Genomic DNA, 19,491 nt, shown 5'->3' with positions numbered 1-19,491 from the left:
TGCTGGTGTCTTTGTATTTTTCATGTATTTTCTTTGCTTTTTTTTTGTTGTTAATCTTATGCGTGAAGCTTAACTTTTTTTTTTTTTTTAACTACATGACTTGGAGCCAAAAGACAATTTACACCTTAGTGTTTGATTGCAGCTGAAATGAATACAGAAATGTTTCCACTATTAAGCAGATTTTAAAGCAGTATTGTCAGAGCAATGTCTTTAAACTGCAACCTGAAAGATTGTCTAGTTTTGCAGATAGAAGGCCAACATGAGCTGCATTGTATTGTAGTGCTGCCATTTCACATGTGCAAACCACACACCATAGAACCGCCTTGACAAGTGTCCTGAGTCTTCAACCATTTCTGAATTAATTCTCTGTGGGACCACTCCTGACTTCACAGCCTACAAGATCCCCAATGTGAGGTCACTTTTGCGTATTTCGGACACTGGGAGACCGCTGTTTTTGTTGTAACGGATATTAACTGGGTTTCACCAGATTCTGGGGATGATTTGGGAATTACCTTTTATTCAGTCGTGTTCCTATTTAAGAGGAAGAGTCTGCTTTCTGTTGTAGGTCCAGTCTGTGTCAGTGCACCATTCCAGTCTCTGTGACATACAACAGTGTGGGGAACGTTTTGTAATGCTATGCCTTATGTTGGCTCTCAACCCCCATAAAATAAAGTCTACTTTATCTTTCTACTCAAAAAAAACAGCTTTTGTTTTGCTTTCGTCAGTTGTGTTGTAGTGTCCTAGTAGGTCAGGAGATGGCACCTGCAATCCCATTTTGATGTTCAACTTAATTTACACTATACAAGTATATAATAGATAAATATTATTCATTTGTAATGTAATTTTATTCTCCTTTTTATTCTACTACGTTACGTTGTTATGCAAATGTTGATGCAAGGGTAAGATTCGATTGGCTGCCGGGTTGCGCCGTAACATGCTGCCAAAACTAGGAGTGACAGGATTGATAATGTTTCATCAGTGGATGGACGCACTACTTCGCTATGCTTTGCCTACACAACATGTCGCTGAACTCCACCTTGCACGAAGACTCGGATAACGGGGCCATATCTATATACACCTCTAAATTGGACCCTGGTGCTGACATATGGCTAGGATTGGCAATTCTTTTTGTTGGTAAGTGTCTTGCTTTCACTTTTTTTGGAATAAATATGTAGGCTTTTTCTCTACACAACTCGCGTCGCTACACTCTTGTCCATCAGTCCCTTATCTCCGCTCTCTGACCGCCGCGGGGTAGGCTGCTGTGTGGCTCCGCGGGGTAGGCTGCTGTGTGGCTCCGCGGGGTAGGCTGCTGTGTGGCTCCGTGGGGTAGGCTGCTGTGTGGCTCCGCGGGGTAGGCTGCTGTGTGGCTCCGCGGGGTAGGCTGCTGTGTGGCTCCGCGGGGTAGGCTGCTGTGTGGCTCCGCGGGGGGGGGGGGGAATGAGAGCCGTCTACATAGCCTTCATATATATATATTATGTATATACATATCTACTATTCATATATCCTTATGAAAAGTCAAAGCCGCATTAGACATAGGAAGTTGAGGCGTTTACTTGCACATAATTGCGTGTAGTCCCGGTTATGTTGTGAGTCGAGCCGGTGTAAAACGAAGCAGCGGAAGGCTGATATAAAAAGGTTTATTCTACTTCGTTTAAGAATGCTTGATTCTGATTGGCTGGGAGGAGGGCATTAACAGGTTGATTAACAGTCAACAGGCATTGTCGGTTGTACTTGCTGCTGACTGAGCACAGCGTCATCAAATAGATCAATACGCCGCTTGTATTTCTTTTCTATCACAGAAATTTCAAACATGCGGTCCATTGTAAAAATAAACCTTGTTTAAAAAAGTTTCTAAAATGTGTCGGAAATCTATCGGAGGGTCGGTCGATACATAGTTTCTCAAGCAAGATACAATGTGGAAACTACGTTGTTAAACTAGTGACCAGACGCAGCCTTGTGTGGTTGCTATAGAAACTAATTACAGCTGAGCTAACGTTATTCACCGTAGTTGGTGACTACTTTTTGAGGGAGATGAACTCAAACAGAGTAGCCTATACATTTAATAAGCACGCAATACGAATAAGAAAAAGCATAATTATTAAAGTATTTGAATTGTTTGATTATGTTGGTAAGCAAGAAGTTCGTCTCGGGCGGTAAGCCGTCCACGGGCCGGGCATATCTCTGGTGATTATCCCTTACTGGTTCATGGGTTTCGGGTTCAACTAGATAGAACCCTACGCCTTCGACTCTCAGCCAAAAGCAATAAAAAAAACAATGTAGCCTACAATGTTTTTAGAAATAATGTATACTTTAATTTATGGACGTTGTTTGGGTCCGGGTCAAACAATGTCCGATATCTTAGTTTAGTTTTATTATTCAAGTACACCTTTCTCTCCGATAGCGTCACACAAGTGTGAAAGAATGAAAAGTAAGCTTTTAGCAAATGCAGATTTTATTTAATTTTATTAATGGGGTATTACGATTTTTTATTAAGGTGAGTTTAAAATAGTTCATTACCAATATTATAACTACATATCCAGGGCCGGCGCTAGCCATTTGGGTGCCCTAAGCACAAATGCATTGTGGTGCTCCCCCAAGAATCATCAATCAAACATCAATTCAGTAATTGTCAGTACGTTTCTCTTTATTTCCAAAATAACTTCTCAACATTAATGTTTTGCAAAATGTAATGTGTAAATAAAGAGAAATTAAAATCTTGATAAAAGACTACACTAATTTTGCATTAACAATAGCACCAAACATTAACATAAGTCCTGAACTAGTAGTTGATGGTTGTTGGTCAGGGCTGGGTGCTGTTGCAGAGTCTGCAGAGATTGGTGGTTGATGATGTGTGCTTGAACTGCTGGTGGATGGTTGATCATCTAAATCTTCCTCCTGGTCTTGAGGAACTCCTTGCACATATCTAAGCATTGACCCTGCATTCAGAAATACAAGAAAAAATACTCAGGGATTGTACACTGAAATACAGTTTTGCACCTTGATTCAAAAACAATATTACATATTAATTACAGGTTTATGTAAGCCAATGTGTAAATCACTGATGCATGACAACATTTAAAACTATTTTACCTTTAAGACAATGATTGATGGCTCACAATATAAAAAAAATCTACATAATTTGAAAACTAGGTGAAGGGAGGGGGATCTACATAACTAAGATTTCTTTATTTTCTTTCAAATTGTAGTTTCACCTGCAGATGTCGCCCTGCGGGAGGAGCCATTCTCCATTCATCAACTCATTACTTTAAAGTATCATCATAGCATTACTTTTTCCACTACAGTACACAATTGCATACTCGTTGGTTCACAGTACACATGCATAACGTCATAACGTAGGCTACATAACAAACGCCAAATAAACGTCCTGAAATGCAGTAGACCTATATAAGTAAACTTGGCTAATACTTGGCTGACGACTTCTGATGGCTAAAAGAATATAGGAGCTAACGTTAGTTTGTTGACGTTAACGGTAACGTTAACATTACCTGGCATGAGCATAGACATTCATACAAGGACTAAATTACAGAATTAGCCATTTTTATTTAAAACATTGTCTTACCTGCCATCGACGTGCGTGCATCATCTCGCTGTCTCTTCTTTTTTCTCTTATCCGCCCCCGACTCTTGATGCCTTTTCGAGGCCATGTCCAAACACAGGTGTCTGCCAAACTTGATAATGATCTAATCGAACATACCACTGGGATGTGGGGGAGGGGGGCACCAAGGGGAGAGAGAGAGGGCCGCACAGGAGACGCATCTTTTTCTCGAGCAAATGTTACTTTTGCATTGCTATTAACATGTTTTGCACATGTTCATTTTAAATATATTGCGTTATTATGATTATTATTATGATGATGATTTTTTACGAGACAGATTTTTTTGGTTCCCCCCCAGACACTTGGTGCCCTGCGCGCAGTGCGTGTTATGCGTGTGCGGAGCGCCGGTACTGTACATATCCTTCTTTAGATAGTTCCGATTGGCCCCTGCAGTCCCCCAAGCCGCCCCTAGGTGAGTCAGAGGGCGCTCTCCTCAGGGACACTTCTGCCTGCCGCTGCTCGTTCACAATGTTATGAACCGCAGATAAGTTAGCTTGAAATTAGACATTCGCCAGAAATTCTACTTCAATTTAGCTCATATGTCAAAATTATACTAGTATTGACTAAATACACTTGTAATTACAACTGTCACAAATGTGTGAAAACATCAAACACATGGAAAAAGCCATTATTCAGTCAACATATAGCTTATACGTCAACTTCAGACTGGTATTAACTTAATACACTGATAATTACAACTGTGAAAGGTGTCAGACATTTGTGAAAACTGGAAATGCATGAAAAAGGGCTATTAGTTTCGGGCGTTGCCCTGGTGTGTTGAGGTATATGATACTGTGAGACTAATCTAACTGGAGGAAAGATATTAAGTTAGTTATATCTTGCATTAAGAGTTATATTTGTATATAAGCTAAAAGTGTACATTTACATCCTTTCTTTGTCACCACACAACAAGGCCTGACCAATTTTACCTTAATGATTATTTTGTCAGATATTTCTGACAAAATCTCACAATAGCAGCGTCTGGATGTCTAATTACTCTAATTACTCGCATGCATTGATGGTCTTGTACTGCTAACGGGCAACCTCGCTCCGTAAGCCAGCCCCTCCCCCCCGTCAACAATCCTGTCCGCCCCCAACCAAACAGGTAAGTTCGCCACTGGGTAAGTGCAAATGCCAGGGCAGTTTTTTGATCCCAGTCCGTCACTGCTTCCACATATATGGTCTACATGAACCATGTAGAAAACAGGGTTCATAAGCAATTATATGGACATTTGAATGGCAAGAAACCCAACCTGGATTTGACACCTCTGGAAAAGGCTCTGTTACCATGGAAACAACGTGGTACATTGCATGAACCCCATACTCACTAATGATGAAAACGGTAATGCATGTCGTTTGGTATCTTCAATGTCCTTTGAAGCAGACGACAAGTGTCCACTTTGCGGGGAATGCAATCACCTATCCATCCGCCCCTCTCCCCTGTTGACAGTCACCCTCTCTCTGCTGGGCAACGGGGTGGTGCTGCTGGTGTCGTACCGCCGCAGCAAGAGGCTGGTGGGCTCGGAGCTGCTCTGCGTCAACCTGGCCGTGGTGGACTTCCTGTGCTGCGTGTGCTTCTACCCCCTGTCCATCATATCGTCCTTCAGCCACAGCTGGCTGGGCCAGGACCTGACCTGCGTGTACTACGGCCTGGGCTGCTACATCTTCGGCCTGTGTGGCATGTTCACCGTGGCGGCCATCAGCGTCATCCACTACATGAAGACCTGCCACCGGCTGGTCTACGGTGAGGACGAGGTGGTGGTGGGGGGGGGGGGGGGGGAAGGTGTGTGCCCGGTGTTTGAGGTGCTGGGACTCTCGTGACTTTAATCCAACTCCCAAACCGTGTTTTAAAGACGGGTGTTTTGTGTTTTTATTCAGATTCTAGTTCTAGTAGATGCATGTATGCATGCGTATACTGTCATGGCCACCTACCTGGTGCATGTAAAGTAACGGGTTAATTGGCCCATATTGACGTCAGCCTCTTTGCACTCTGCACCCTTGCATCAAACGTTGTCCTTGTTTTAGCTGTAAGACTATTCTGTGTGAGTACATTAAGAGCAAAGAAAAATAAATGGTGTTAAATTATTTGTATGTGTACACACACATGGCCAATAAAACTCATGACTGACTGGTTAAACTGTCTACATTTTAGACAGTCCACAAAGAACTGTTGATGAAAAACACAAAAGACCTGTCTTTCAAATACAGTTTGGTTGCATTAAAGTCACAAAACAAGAAATGTCTTGCTGAGGGCCTCTTCTCTTTTCAAGACCATGAGATATTCGCACAAACTCTTTCTTTCCAGTATCAGAAAACAAACCAGAGCATGCCCTTGTCACCCCTGTCTTGTTTCTGTCATTTAATCTGAGACAGCGACATGCTACGACTCCTTAGCTTTATTTGTTCATTAGAGACAGGTCGGCTGTCTTCAGGCGGGCCAACTTCCACACAAGGAATCAACGTTATATGATCCAATCACAATCAAGCATATTCATATCAAATATAAATTGTACCTCAGTTATTATTATCAACATTGTTGTAACATTGTTTATAACTATGGTAACACATCATGACGATGTTAACACATCGTAACAAATGTATTCTGTGTGAATATTACAACCCCAAAATTACTTTTTAGCTGCAAATAAGACTACATAATTATTTATTTTTGGACAAGGCTGACCGTCTCTGTTAATTGTGTTGCTTGTAGGTAGAGTGAAGGTTTAAATCCTTCACATCCTGATTGAAAATGTATTTACTATTCCCTTAATTACATTAACCACGTCCCCGACTCCCCATCACCATCGACTTCGAAGCATCAATAGAAAAAAACGGATTTGTTACGACAGCAACCGCTGGTGAGCTGTCATGCAGTTAAGCGTAATACTGATGCAGAGCTATCAATATTTTTCTTTCACTCCATTAGGAACGTTTAGAACCAAAAAAGATCTGCAGCCATCTGTGTTGCAAAAAATAGCCATGACGACAGCATGAAAATACGCTGGCAGAGTAACGTTGCCTTGCCAACCAATTGAAATATATAGAAAGTAAGTTAGCACACCGGGAAAGGACCCAGTGTACAAAACCTGCGGTCCTTCCACAGTCTCATGGTATGGCTGCAGTGTAATAATGATGGCTGCTTAGGAAAAATCCTGACTGAGTTAAATGACTTGGAATTATCTAAGGTGGCAGCCGTGAGCTGTTCACATTCTCTAAATGCTGAGGGAAGGTGCTTCAATGCTTCCGAATTTTATCTCCTAGCATGGGGACTCTCCTTTAGGAAAGGAAATAATTCCATCCCATAATGCCGTGCAGCAGGAACATGCGCACCATTTGGGCGCTCCTGAAAACAAATTGTCACTTTCCTTAGTCTTCAACGATTCTCCTTCACATCTTTCCTTGATTTGGAAAGGACCTAGGACTCACTTGAAGCCTAGATTTCCTTTTATAAAGGGATCTTGTCACTTGTCTCCTCTGTGCTCATCACTGCTCTTTGGGTGTATACTTAGCCATTTTATGTGTGCGAGGAGCGGTGAATTCCTCCGTCTTGAACCCATTTCACCGTGACAGCCTTACGTAAACCATGAATAATATTTTCTCAAGTGAAAGGCATAGCTGTGATTATCATCACCACACCCAGACCATCGTTGAAATCTTCCCATAAGCCTCCTTACCTGCTGATGCCACTTAGGCATAATTTACTTGTCAACATCATGATTTACTTGTCAAGTAAATGATGCCACTTAGGCATCATTTACTTGACAAGTAAATGATGCCTAAGTGGCATCAGCAGTTAAGGAGGCTTATGGTGTGTAGGGTGGGGTATATGGTAAGATGATCATAGATATAGATGTATGTACAGCTTATAGATGTGATTGATGGCTAGATGGATTCCCTGAAACAATCAGGGAAGAGATCCCCTGATTGGTCAGAAATGGGGGCGAGGGCGGAGTCAAATCTCAATAGAGCGCAACAGTGTGGTTCCGGAAGTAAAAATCCCAGGTTTTTGCTCCTGGAGAAGCCACAAGCTAAACAGGGCAACATCTAGCTTTTTAGAAAAACACGTTTTATCATTGTTGTCGCGATGTCATTGAAACCACTACACTACCCATAAATCCTGAAGTGTGACACGACGTCTCTGATTGGTGGAGCTCGCTGTTACCAGGAAACGTTTACTGCACCCGCGAACGTGAACGACTGCTGCTGCTACCAGAGAACGTCAAATAGGAAGGAGTCCGTAGACGGGCTCTGCTGCTACTGAACACCATCGCTCACCACAGCAACCAGGATTTATAGATATATACGCAGATACGCAGTCTAGTCTTTTCACCAAATGGGAGCTTTATGCAAGCTTGCGTTATTGTGTTGCGTGTTATGCGCCACAACACCAACAGCAGAACGGTTATCCAAATAACAAAGAACACTTGCGTTACAGTGTGTGTATTCACACACACACACACACACACACACACACACACACACACGTGGCGCTCGCACAGTCCTAGCTCATTGTCTCATTGGCGGGCCAAATTCTCTGGGCGGGCCAAGCAGAGAGGTAACCTGGGGAACTCATTAATGTTAGAAAACCTCATTAAGTGAAAATTTCATGCCATGGGACCTTTAAATAATTTACATGCTACAGGACTTCATTACATTCTATTATGCATACATACATTAGGCTTACATAGGCTATTAACCATGGTTACGAACCATGGCTCAAATGACCTGACACAGGCTGTTGACTCTTTATTCATTACTGGGACTATCTGGTCAACAGCGGTCACCTGGCTCCCTGTCCTATCTAACATACTTCCAACCCAACACCAGACGAACTGAACTCACTTGTAGGATGCTCCAAAAGGTCAAAGATTCCCCCCACTTACCAATCCATACCGACGCCTACAACCCACCGCCCGCACGACTCCCATCTAGACGTCCCGTTTGGAAGGACCCTCCACCCACTGACTCTGATGCCATGTCTGCTTGGGCAACAGAATGGGAATCCAAAGACATCCCAAACATCTGGTGTCAGACCAACTCAACCAGTCCCTGGCACCAACCTCCAGGAGACAGTGGTCCACCTTAAACAGACTCAGGACTGGTCTGGGTCCCTGTCCCTAGGAGACAGTGGTCCACTTTAAACAGACTCAGGACTGCTCTGGGTCCCTGTCCCTAGGAGACAGTGGTCCACCTTAAACAGACTCAGGACTGGTCTGGGTCCCTGTCCCTAGGAGACAGCGGTCCACCTTAAACAGACTCAGGACTGGTCTGGGTCCCTGTCCCTAGGAGACAGTGGTCCACCTTAAACAGACTCAGGACTGGTCTGGGTCCCTGTCCCTAGGAGACAGCGGTCCACCTTAAACAGACTCAGGACTGGTCTGGGTCCCTGTCCCTAGGAGACAGCGGTCCACCTTAAACAGACTCAGGACTGGTCTGGGTCCCTGTCCCTAGGAGACAGCGGTCCACCTTAAACAGACTCAGGACTGCTCTGGGTCCCTGCTTGGCCAGCCTTCACAGATGGGGAAGCAGCCCGAGCCCACTGTGTGCCTGCGGAGAACCGCATACTATGGAGCAGGTTATTGAAGCCTGCCCTCCCCAAAGACTGAGAGGAGGTCTGATCTCCCTCCACAGTTTAGATCAAGAGGCCACTGCTTGGCTCGAGAAATTTGCATTTAAATAATAATTCACACTCAGTGATAAAGGGAAAGCAGGGGCTTTAGCAGCGCTAACTGAACATGATACGCAGAGCGGAGGGCGTTCACACAGGGCTTCAAGAGAGGCTCAGGCTCCAGCAGCTGACACATCTACACTAACCACTTAGGTTTGGACTTCTGAGACCTCTCGGTCCCCACTTTCCATCTTTGACATTGCGGTCTTTGTGCGCTTTAAGGACACCAAAAAACACAAATCACAACAACAGGCTTTACGCAGCCGACCCGCGCTGGTGTAAATGATTGTCTCCTGCGGTATTTGGTGCTCTTCCACTGTTCTGTCAATTAAATGGGACCGGATTCTCTCTATTAGACACTGAAACCTAATTGACATGCATTTTAAATTCTTTATCAGTCAAACGCGTCGATATTCTCTTTATCGTGCCATTTTAGTCCCGATCAGATGTAAATACCGTGCGTGGCCGGGCAGGAGCTCTGCGTCTCCGCGGTAACGGGTGTTGTTTGGCGATGTGCCCCACTGCTGTGAGGTGCGCCCCCTGGTGGTTGTACAGGGTAGATACGAAGCGTGATGGCTGAGGCCTCAAGTAGCGCGGTTTGGGGGCTGGGTATGGCTAGAAGAGGGGTCGAGGTTCAACACCAGGTGGTGTATTCTGGGTAAAAGGTGAGCAGACCTGCACCCTGTAGGGGTTTATGAAGCACCTCCCGGACAGCCCAGCTTAATATCGTGTGGTCTGATGAGGGAATAGAAAGAATACATTTACATCACAGAGAAAACTGCTTCGGATGCATGTGTGTGAGCCATTTAACGTTAACTGACAGAACGTGGGCTGTAGCACGTCGCTAACCATCTCTCTGTAAAGGCAGGTCGCGCCGACCAGCCTCCACATTCAATTGTAATACTGTCACATCGCAGACCCCTCACGGTCTGATAAACGTTGTTCAAATGAGTCAGGAAATAACAGAAATGTTTGCCATTATCTCCCCTGCGTAGTCACGTCCTATATTTTCCCCAGCAAAACTGTCCCGCTTCAAATAATACGGATATCAGCTCATCTTTTTTCAGTTAAACCACCTGTTCATATGTTGACAATTTGAAGTGATAGTAGGCCTAATTGCGTAATTAAGAAGAAAGATTAACTATTGTAACAATGTAGGCCTATTAACACAGCCTAATGATGAAACAAATGAGCAAACAAATGAATCAACATCCAAGATCACAAAGGCAAACGATAGCCCCACAATTTCGTCTTGATTGTAGGCCTAATGTCAATTTTGGGGATCTCACAATCGCTAACATTACAGCTGTATGGTGAATTAGAATTGGCTTTAATTTGTCTCCCTTTGAGAAATGTGTTCAGGATTGCGTGGCAAGAGTCAAGTAGACATACATTTTCATCTCAGTAAACGCAAAGCAGCAGAGCGGCTGTAGACAAGGCATGATGACGCTGCTCTGGCCGGCGTGCGAGTCTGACTGACGCCCGTCCAATCCCAGCGCTAGAGGCGGGACTTCTCCCAGGATTCTGCCTACCGAAAAAAACACGTTCAACGACCTGGAGGGCGCGAGTTCAAGTCCTCCGGGCCACGGAGAGCCGTCGCCTAACCCCCCGTCCTTCTGCCCACTCCCCCAGCCATGTGGCTAGAGGGCGCCAACACCAAGGCGGTGTGCGCCGCCACCTGGGCGCTGCCCGCCGTCTGGTCCTGCCTGCCGCTGCTGGGCTGGGGGGAGTACGTGCCCGAGCCCTACGGCCTGTCGTGCACCGTGGCCTGGAGGGGCTACCACACGTCCTACAGGGACGCCACCTACGTGGTGTGCTCCTTCGCCGGCTTCACGCTGCTGCCCCTGCTGGCCATCGTGGGCTCCCAGGGCCTGATCCTCCGCAAGCTCTGCCGCTTCTCCGCCGCGCTGGCCTCGTCCAGCGGGCTGCGCAGCGGCCTGAGGCACGTCGAGAGACGCCTCACCATGGTACAGGGGGGCGCGGGGGGGGGGGGGGGGGTGTGTGTGTTTTTGTGGGTGTGCGTGTGTGTGTGTGTGTGTTTGTGGGTGGGTGTGCGTGTGTGTATGTGTGTGTGTGTGTGTGTGTGTGTGTGTGTGTGCGTGTGTGTGTGTGTGTGTTTGTGGGTGGGTGTGTGTGTGTGTGTGTATGTGTTTGTGGGTGTGCGTGTGTGTGTGTGTGTGTTTGTGGGTGGGTGTGCGTGTGTGTGGGTGAGCGTGTGTGTGGGTTTGCGTGTGTGTGGGTTTGCGTGTGTGTATGTGTGTGTGGGTGTGCATGTGTGTGGGTGTGTGTGTTTTTGTGTGTATGTGTTTGTGGGTGTGCGTGTGTGTGTGTGTGTTTGTGGGTGGGTGTGCGTGTGTGTGTGTGTGTGTATGTGTTTGTGGGTGTGCGTGTGTGTGTGTGTGTGTTTGTGGGTGGGTGTGCGTGTGTGTGTGTGTGTGTGTATGTGTTTGTGGGTGTGCGTGTGTGTGTGTGTGTGTGTGTGTTTGTGGGTGGGTGTGCGTGTGTGTGGGTTTGCGTGTGTGTGGGTTTGCGTGTGTGTATGTGTGTGTGGGTGTGCATGTGTGTGGGTGTGTGTGTTTTTGTGTGTATGTGTTTGTGGGTGTGCGTGTGTGTGTGTTTGTGGGTGGGTGTGCGTGTGTGTGTGTGTGTGTGTGTATGTGTGTGTGGGTGAGCGTGTGTGTGGGTTTGCGTGTGTGTATGTGTGTGTGGGTGTGCATGTGTGTGGGTGTGTGTGTGTGTGTACGTGGGTGTGACGTTCATCAGGATTACTTTAAATATTATAAACTATTCTTACATTCTTATTCTATACATCTTTCTAATCATTATACAGGAGCTTTCATATTTTTGAGTCGTTCAACATTTGGTTAAAGGCCCTGAAAATGTATAATAGTCAGGAGGGCCCAACTGGTTAACGCTGCAGTGGAGTGATGCAAGCTGTTACATTTTATTATTACACAGCTCTTCCCAATGCTGTGGAACACTCCGTTCATTCTCCACACTCCGTTCACTTGCATGGGCCTTCCCGACTTCCGGCGGTCAATTATTTTTCGATCTTGACCGTTGCTATGCATATAATGACCGCAGGGAAAGTGGATTTTTTCACGTCTTTCGTATCACTCTGCAAGTAGTCTGGTAACTTATCAACCCCAGCGGATTCAGTTGCTAAGCGACATCAGAGTCTTTGGCGGACTAACTCTGCTGACAAACAAATTGTAAAATGACACACCGTGTGAAGTTATTTTTTCGTTTTGGCAAGTAACCGTGTGATAAACGGGATAATTATCGCCAGTCATTATCTAAAATAAGCCCCTTCAGGGTGAAGCAAGACACTTATTTTCCCAATAATGACCGGCGTTCTATACGTTATCTCTCACATATTGACTGCTCTGCCGTTGACCTCCAAGAGGTGAAGACCGCTGAGGTCTCAAGTGGTCGTTGTTATGAATGACTGCCTTCTTCAATTGCAGAAGATATTTGATGTACCCCTAAAATCCCTTTAAACCCAGTTAAAACATGGAACTCACAACGTAGCTCAGAGTATGGGCTCTCATATGCCTCCCTGGTTATTCTTGTGCGTTTAGTATGAAAGCTGTTGTGACGATGTTGCAGGTGAAGCCGTCATCCACACAGGGTTAATCTCCATCTCCGCTGTTCCGTGCTTGGTGTCCCCAGATGTTCTTGTGCATCAGCCTGGGCTTCATTCTGGCCTGGGCCCCCTACGCCGTGGTCTCCTTCCTCTTCATCTTCCACCAGGACCACCGCTACATGGCCCCGGGGGGCTTCGTGTTCCCCGCGCTGTTCGCCAAGAGCTCCCACGTCTACAACCCCTTCATCTACTTCTACTTCAACGCCGGCTTCCGGCGCGAGCTGCGCGGCCTGCTGCGCTCCGTCTGCCCCGGGCTGGAGAGCCAGCGGGTGGGCGTGCGCTTGGGGCCCCTCCACGGGCCCCCCTACACAGAGCCCCACCCCATCCACATCCAGCTGCAGGAGCAGGGGGGCCGCCGTCGCTCGGACAACAGCGGGCGCTCGCGGGAGAAGTCTTGGGGCCCCGGCAGACTCTCGCGGGCCGGGGCGCCCGGCCTGCGCCACGACCGGGTGGTGTACCCGTGCTGGGGCTCCAAGCCCAGGGTGAGCCCTGCCGGCGTGGAGCACAAGCAGGTCCGGGAGTTCCTGTCTGACGCGCCGTCGGAGAGCAGAGAGGGGGCGAGGGCGTGGCCTATGTTTGGCGTGGAGACGTACACGCTGTCGCACGGCCACCAGGAGAGGTTGAGGAGCCCCCCCCCCGTCCCCGTCGCCCCCCCCCTGTCCCCGTCGCCCCCCGCCTGGGGTCCGGGCCCCCCTGGGGGGGCGCTGAACCAGAGAACTATCACCGGCTGTAACACGCGAGGCTCACTGCCTTGGCTTTAGGGCGAGGACGAGGAGATGGCAGAGCTGTGCACTGTGCCTTTAACAGCTGCAACGCAACCACACAGCCTACTAAAATAGACATCTTATTTTGAACCTTAGAAATAAATACATGATAATTAAATTATTATAATAATTCAAAGTATTAATGATGATTCATAAGTTAACAATTCCAAACAATTCTGACAAAACATTTTGAAGATCTATTGATCTATTGAAAAAGTACTTATTGTTGGTGAAGGCACAAATTCAAAAAGGAAAAACATGGTTAGCTTTACGCAGCATGTTTTCTCTATGATTAGTGCTAGTATAACAGAATGCACTGAATTAATCTTTGTAACACTTGTAACACTGGTAACCCAACATTTTAGGGGGGCGCGGCTTGGATTTCGTCATAGACGATGGCAGGGGGCCCCTGGCCCTGCAATGATCAGTGCTTTATATGATATCATGGTGTAGCAGCTCCCTGCCACGCTCCACCTAGGACGCTTCACCAGCGCTGCAGGATTTGACTGTCATGAGACAACACGTCTGTGTCCAGACTTCACGAGGGCCCACTTGATGTAGCAACAGGTGTAAACCTGCAACAGGTGTTTATTACAGGAGTCCACACCTCCCATGTTCTCCTCATCATCACTGACTCTAACAACAGCTGCAGACAACTGAATCAAAGACAGCATTGGTGTCACTCACAGTCCATCAGTCCATCATGTTTATTCTATGCTCTTGGCAAATGCACCTGTCCCTGAATAACTCAAACTGAGAATTCAAAACCGTTATCTGGGGCGGACCAATGCAAGCTCTGAACAAATTGCATTTAAATGGTGGTTTGTGTTGACATGCTATACAGACCTAACCTGGGATCAAACTCATTTAAAGTTCCCACAAAAGGGAGATTTGCTCTCTTAGGTCGTATTTGGGTTACCTATTGTTCAATCACTTCTTATGTAAGTCAGAGGCCAATTTTTTTTTAAATCTTTCGTGAGGTGTTCAAAACCAGAGTTTTGGATGACAGCTTTTCAAAAAGTTTCTAGATAGGGTAGATCTCGTCTTATATTTGAAGCGTCAAAAATCCTAGCTGTCAATCACCGTGCTATGAGTTATGTGTGTGTGTGTGTGTGTGCGTGTGTGTGTGTGTGTGTGCATGTGTGTGTGTGTGTGTGTTTCTGTTTGTACGTGTTAAAAATGTATTATGTCATCGCCTGACAATGGACCATCAGTCCTGTGTTTGTTTGTGTTCACAAATTCAAATTTTAAATACGTTAAAAAACAGATATTACCCAGCAGATATCCCTGCTGCATGGCTGACATATTAGAGATGTACTGTATGACCCTGATACAACTCAACGTGAGCTAGGTCCAGCTAAGGCTTATTGTCTGGGTTTACCAGACAGGAGGTCTGTGTTCCTTTGACCCGTTCCCTAACCGTCACAGCCCAGCACACAGGCTGCTGGCCAGGGAGGGCGGCCTGCAGACACAAGTTACAGGAGGGCCACAAAGACTATTAAATGGAGGGATTTCATGTATAAGCTAATCTGATAACAGCATCTATACCAACCCGGTCTCACACCAAAATGTGTGTTAGCTATTAGCTACTTTGGTCCACAGCGGAAAATCGGTTTCACAAAAACGTCTCTAAAATAGTTTTGGGCAAATTATTCTCTACAGGCCTGCATCCACCTCAAGTGAATGTCAAGTTTCTGTATGCCAAAACAAACAAAATGGCTGACATGTAATTGTATTTTCTGTGGAAAATGCAATACTTTGATAAAGTTTCTGCATTAAAATGAGTAATGTGAATGTAATTCACTAGCCGTCGTTCAGTGATTGTATGATGTTACATTAGCTAGTTTAACTGCTCAGGGCTCCTCTGCTTATTGGGGGTTATTAGGGACTAGAATCGGGTAGGCTTTCTGTTTAAGAAATAACCAAAATGACATATTTGATTACACAACATGTATATCAAACATGTTATCCTGTATTCAATAAACAATTTTTGGTTCATGAGATAGGAACTTGACACTGTGATGAGGTAAGTTACAAACCTAGATGAGGATAAATCACCTTAATAGTGCACTTCAGTCATTTAGTAATCTAACGCTAAATGATTTAGCCGGTGTTTACTCAAACCACAGCACACTCGTTGCCATAATGCCGTTAGTGTCAGCTGAACGCAAAAAACAAGTGGTTTTGTTTTTTGTATGAAATAGTTTCCACTGGCTATGAAATATACTCATATTGTAAGGTGCCTTTTGAAGGCAACAGCAGTTACCAATGCTCACACTGCTCTGTTCTACAATTTAATTAGTAAATTACTTTTGTAATCAACATCATTTTTTTTAAGCACTCTCTGAGAGAGAATTGTGTTACCACGGACAGATTTGCAAGATTGCAAGGATATTCACAGAGCGATCCCACGATGCCCCGTGTTAAATGTCTAATGGCCAAGTTTCTGTTCTCTTATCTATGAATTTTGATTCATTTCTAGCAAAGGATTGTGTTTCCAAAGCATTTTAATGGAGCATTTGATGATGCTTTGTAAGCCTTTCTTGTAGAGCTAGAGCCCCCAAATGTAAAGTGTTGGCCTTAATGCCCTTATTCATAAGAAAGAGACCAGACGTCAATATCTTATTCACAAGGAATTCTAGGCTCCCATTAATGGTGGCATTATCATTGTGAATCTACTATATTTTCCCCTGTGGACCAATGTAGCTATAACACATTTTGGTGTGAGAATAGGTTTCTACCACCACAGGATATCGGGAGACAAAGTTTGTATCACTTCTCAGACAACGTAATGGTTGAAGGGCCGCAAAAGATTACTGGAACTGAAAGAATATTTGCATCATCAAAATTCCACGTGGATGATTCCAAAAGTGCTTTGATGGGGCATGCCAGAAAAGCTGTTTCTGTCGCACATTTGCCAATTTAGATTTTGTGAATGCACAAAATAATGGATGAAAGGGATTGATACATTTGTATTGCTGTCTATATCACACCCCTGACCTTATCCCATTGATCTGTTTGCTGTCTGGTTTGATTTTGAATAAATGATATTTATATTATGTTTGCTGTGCACTTTGAATTTGAATTTCAGTTTATTTTGTAGCATGATTATTTTATATTTAATGACCTACCTTTCTCTCAGAGAACTCTGATTAACTCAGTTCCTGACATGAATGCAGGAGTGGGCACTGGCCTGCTCAAACCCTCCCTAATAGGCTGCACCATCCGCTATTAAGGAGGCTACAGCTCTCTTGGGTCTAGCATTTTTTCTAGAATAGCACGATTGGTGAATGGTTTGCTAGTGTTCATTCCTGCAGACAACATTTCTGGTTATTTTAAGGTTAACTGGATGGTTGGATGCCAAACAGCATCCAGCAGTCGATGGCATCAACTGCCAGCACCAATATTGGTCAATGCAAATATTTTCCTCCCCTTTAAAGTCTACTGATGCCAATTACAACAGTCTAGGCGTGGTACTGCTCAACTACAGGAAGGACGCAAACGCGTTACAGCTGACGCAAGCCGCAGTTTACAACTCAAGGAATAGAACGATGTCAACTACAGCAGTTTGAACTTTTTGGCATTGAAATGGCTAATAACCGGAAAATCCAGCGACTACCTGACTTGAACCCAGTTATTGCTCATTACATACAATTACCCGGTGGCCTATATACAGACTGCTGTAATAATGTATATCTATATAAGCCCTAGATGCTGCTGGGTTGGTTGGGGACAGTCACTGGATTTTGAGCATAGCTCATGTGGTCAGACAATAGCTTAGCTGGCATAGCTAGTAGGGAAATGACGGAGGTAACCTCAAAGGACAGGAAGCCACTCTATGACTGTAATGCACAGGTCTTCCCTCTACCCCCTGCTGAGGGACTGTGGGGGGAACAATGAGAAGGACATGGACATGGTAAGCTTCACAGTTGATGGACCCCAGAGCCTTGTGTAGGGATAGACCTGGTAGGAAACACTGGGGTTGTCTACGAGGTAAGGCCAGAAAGGGGTAGGAAAGAAGGCCCCTAACACAGAAAGGCCCTTAAGCCTTGTGTTTCCCCAGTGGAATACCCAGCTGAACAGGATCCTGCACCAGCAGCTGAGGTAGAGACTGGAGTTAACCCTTTGTTGTTTGGTATCGTGCAATGCTGTGGCAGTGTCTACAGCACAGCACCCTATGGTTTTGAGGCAGTTCCAGAGTTTTTATAGATCCAATTACCTAATGGAGAGGGACTGGGGCACTCTAGCCGAGCAAACTTCAGCCTCCCTCAAGTGGTTACAGAGATGGAGACTTGTGTTACCAGGGTTACCAGTCCAATGAAAAGGTCTGGTGGAGTGTTACATGCGGCCTGCATTTCATTCATGTTTGCTGTGTACTTTGACCCTGCATTACTTATATTTGATATACTATGTTTGCTTTGTAGTTTGATTTGCCATAAATTGGATTTTGCATCAATAGTATTTTATAGATCATTTTTGCAGTGATGTTTGACTTTTGAATTGCATCTCTTTCCCAATCAATTGTGGCGTCCTTTGTTATAATAATTCTTTTATATTTTCGTAATTCGTAATTCTTTTATATTTTATCACCTGTTAACTCTGAAATCTTCTCCATTGAACTCACAAGATATAACCCATCAGGAATATGTTGTTAAAGGAAGGAAGAGAACACTACTGATGGATTCTAGAGAGCCCCCCCCCCCCAGACACACACACACACACACTGCTACAGCAGAGCGGGCCAAGGACCTGCCACTAATGCCGCTTTTCCACTGACAGTACCAGCTCGACTCGCCTCGCCTCGACTCGGTTTGGTTCCAGGCACGTCGCGTTTCCATCTAAAAAAGAACACGGGCGGGTCGTCATTAGGTTTTAATCACAGGAGACGCAATTCCCGGGAAATCTGAATCTGATCAAGACTATTTCCTGATTCCCTGATTCCCGGGAAAGGTTATGATGGGAAATAAAATAAAATAAAAAGCACAATGACTGCACGTCTATTGTTGTCATACAGCAATAGACGTGTTGTCGTTGATGGAGGCGAAACTCGAGCCCTGGGAAAGGAACGACACTAAAACGAAACAGCGAAACGCTGATCCTCGGGAGCGGGTCCGTGGACTCCAGCCACGCCGGACACACACAACCACGCCGGACACACACAACCACGCTGGACACACACAACCATGCCGGACACACACAACCACGCACAGCCTAAGGCCCTGTCCACACTCACCCGGGTAAATATAAAAACGCACATTCGCATTGAAAACGACCTCCGTCCACACTATCGTTTTCATATCGTTTACAGAATGTTTTGCATCCACATTCCACTGAAATGATTTTGATAAACAGTTGTTGTCGTCATGGTAACGCGAGTCCCACCACGCCTCTCTGTTTAGATTACAGGCTCGCGATCAGCTGGTGTGGACAGGGCCTAACTCTAGCCCCGGAAAAGGAGCAACACGCGCGGCGAAACGCTGATCAGTGTCCCCCTCGGGAGCGGGTCCGCGGACTCCAACCACGCCGGACACAACTTAACTTAACTTAACTTAACAGCCGCTGGCCAATCAGTTGCCAGCAGCCTGTTTACGTCACACAAATGTACCTACTCCGCTCGCTTGGAACCTCGACGGAGGTTGTACTTTTTTTGCCAATGGAAACGCAAAAAAAGGCGGGCCAAGGCGAGGCGAGTCGAGCTGTCAGTGGAAAAGCGGCATAAGAGCCCCAGCTCACCCACAGGCCCCTCAAACATCAGCCGGGACAGCAGTGGGCTGGGTCCTGACAGCAGAGCCAGGCG

At 45.7% G+C, this 19,491-nt stretch overlaps 1 protein-coding gene across 1 annotated transcript; it reads left to right on the top strand.

Annotated features, from left to right (window-relative positions):
• Positions 1-1,019: 1,019 nt before the first annotated feature.
• On the top strand, positions 1,020-14,118 carry opn8c (opsin 8, group member c; the record flags this gene model as incomplete). Its single annotated transcript, XM_084484326.1, has 5 exons — positions 1,020-1,134; positions 5,067-5,360; positions 10,917-11,251; positions 12,957-13,659; positions 14,060-14,118. 5 exons carry the CDS (start codon positions 1,020-1,022, stop codon positions 14,116-14,118), a joined length of 1,506 nt encoding a protein of 501 aa, XP_084340452.1.
• Between the last annotated feature and the right edge of the window lie 5,373 nt (positions 14,119-19,491).

This window comes from Micromesistius poutassou (genome assembly GCF_964030765.1).
Source record: "Micromesistius poutassou genome assembly, chromosome: 19".
Taxonomy (NCBI): Eukaryota; Metazoa; Chordata; class Actinopteri; order Gadiformes; family Gadidae; genus Micromesistius; species Micromesistius poutassou.
This window is presented reverse-complemented; position numbering and strand designations above follow the sequence as displayed.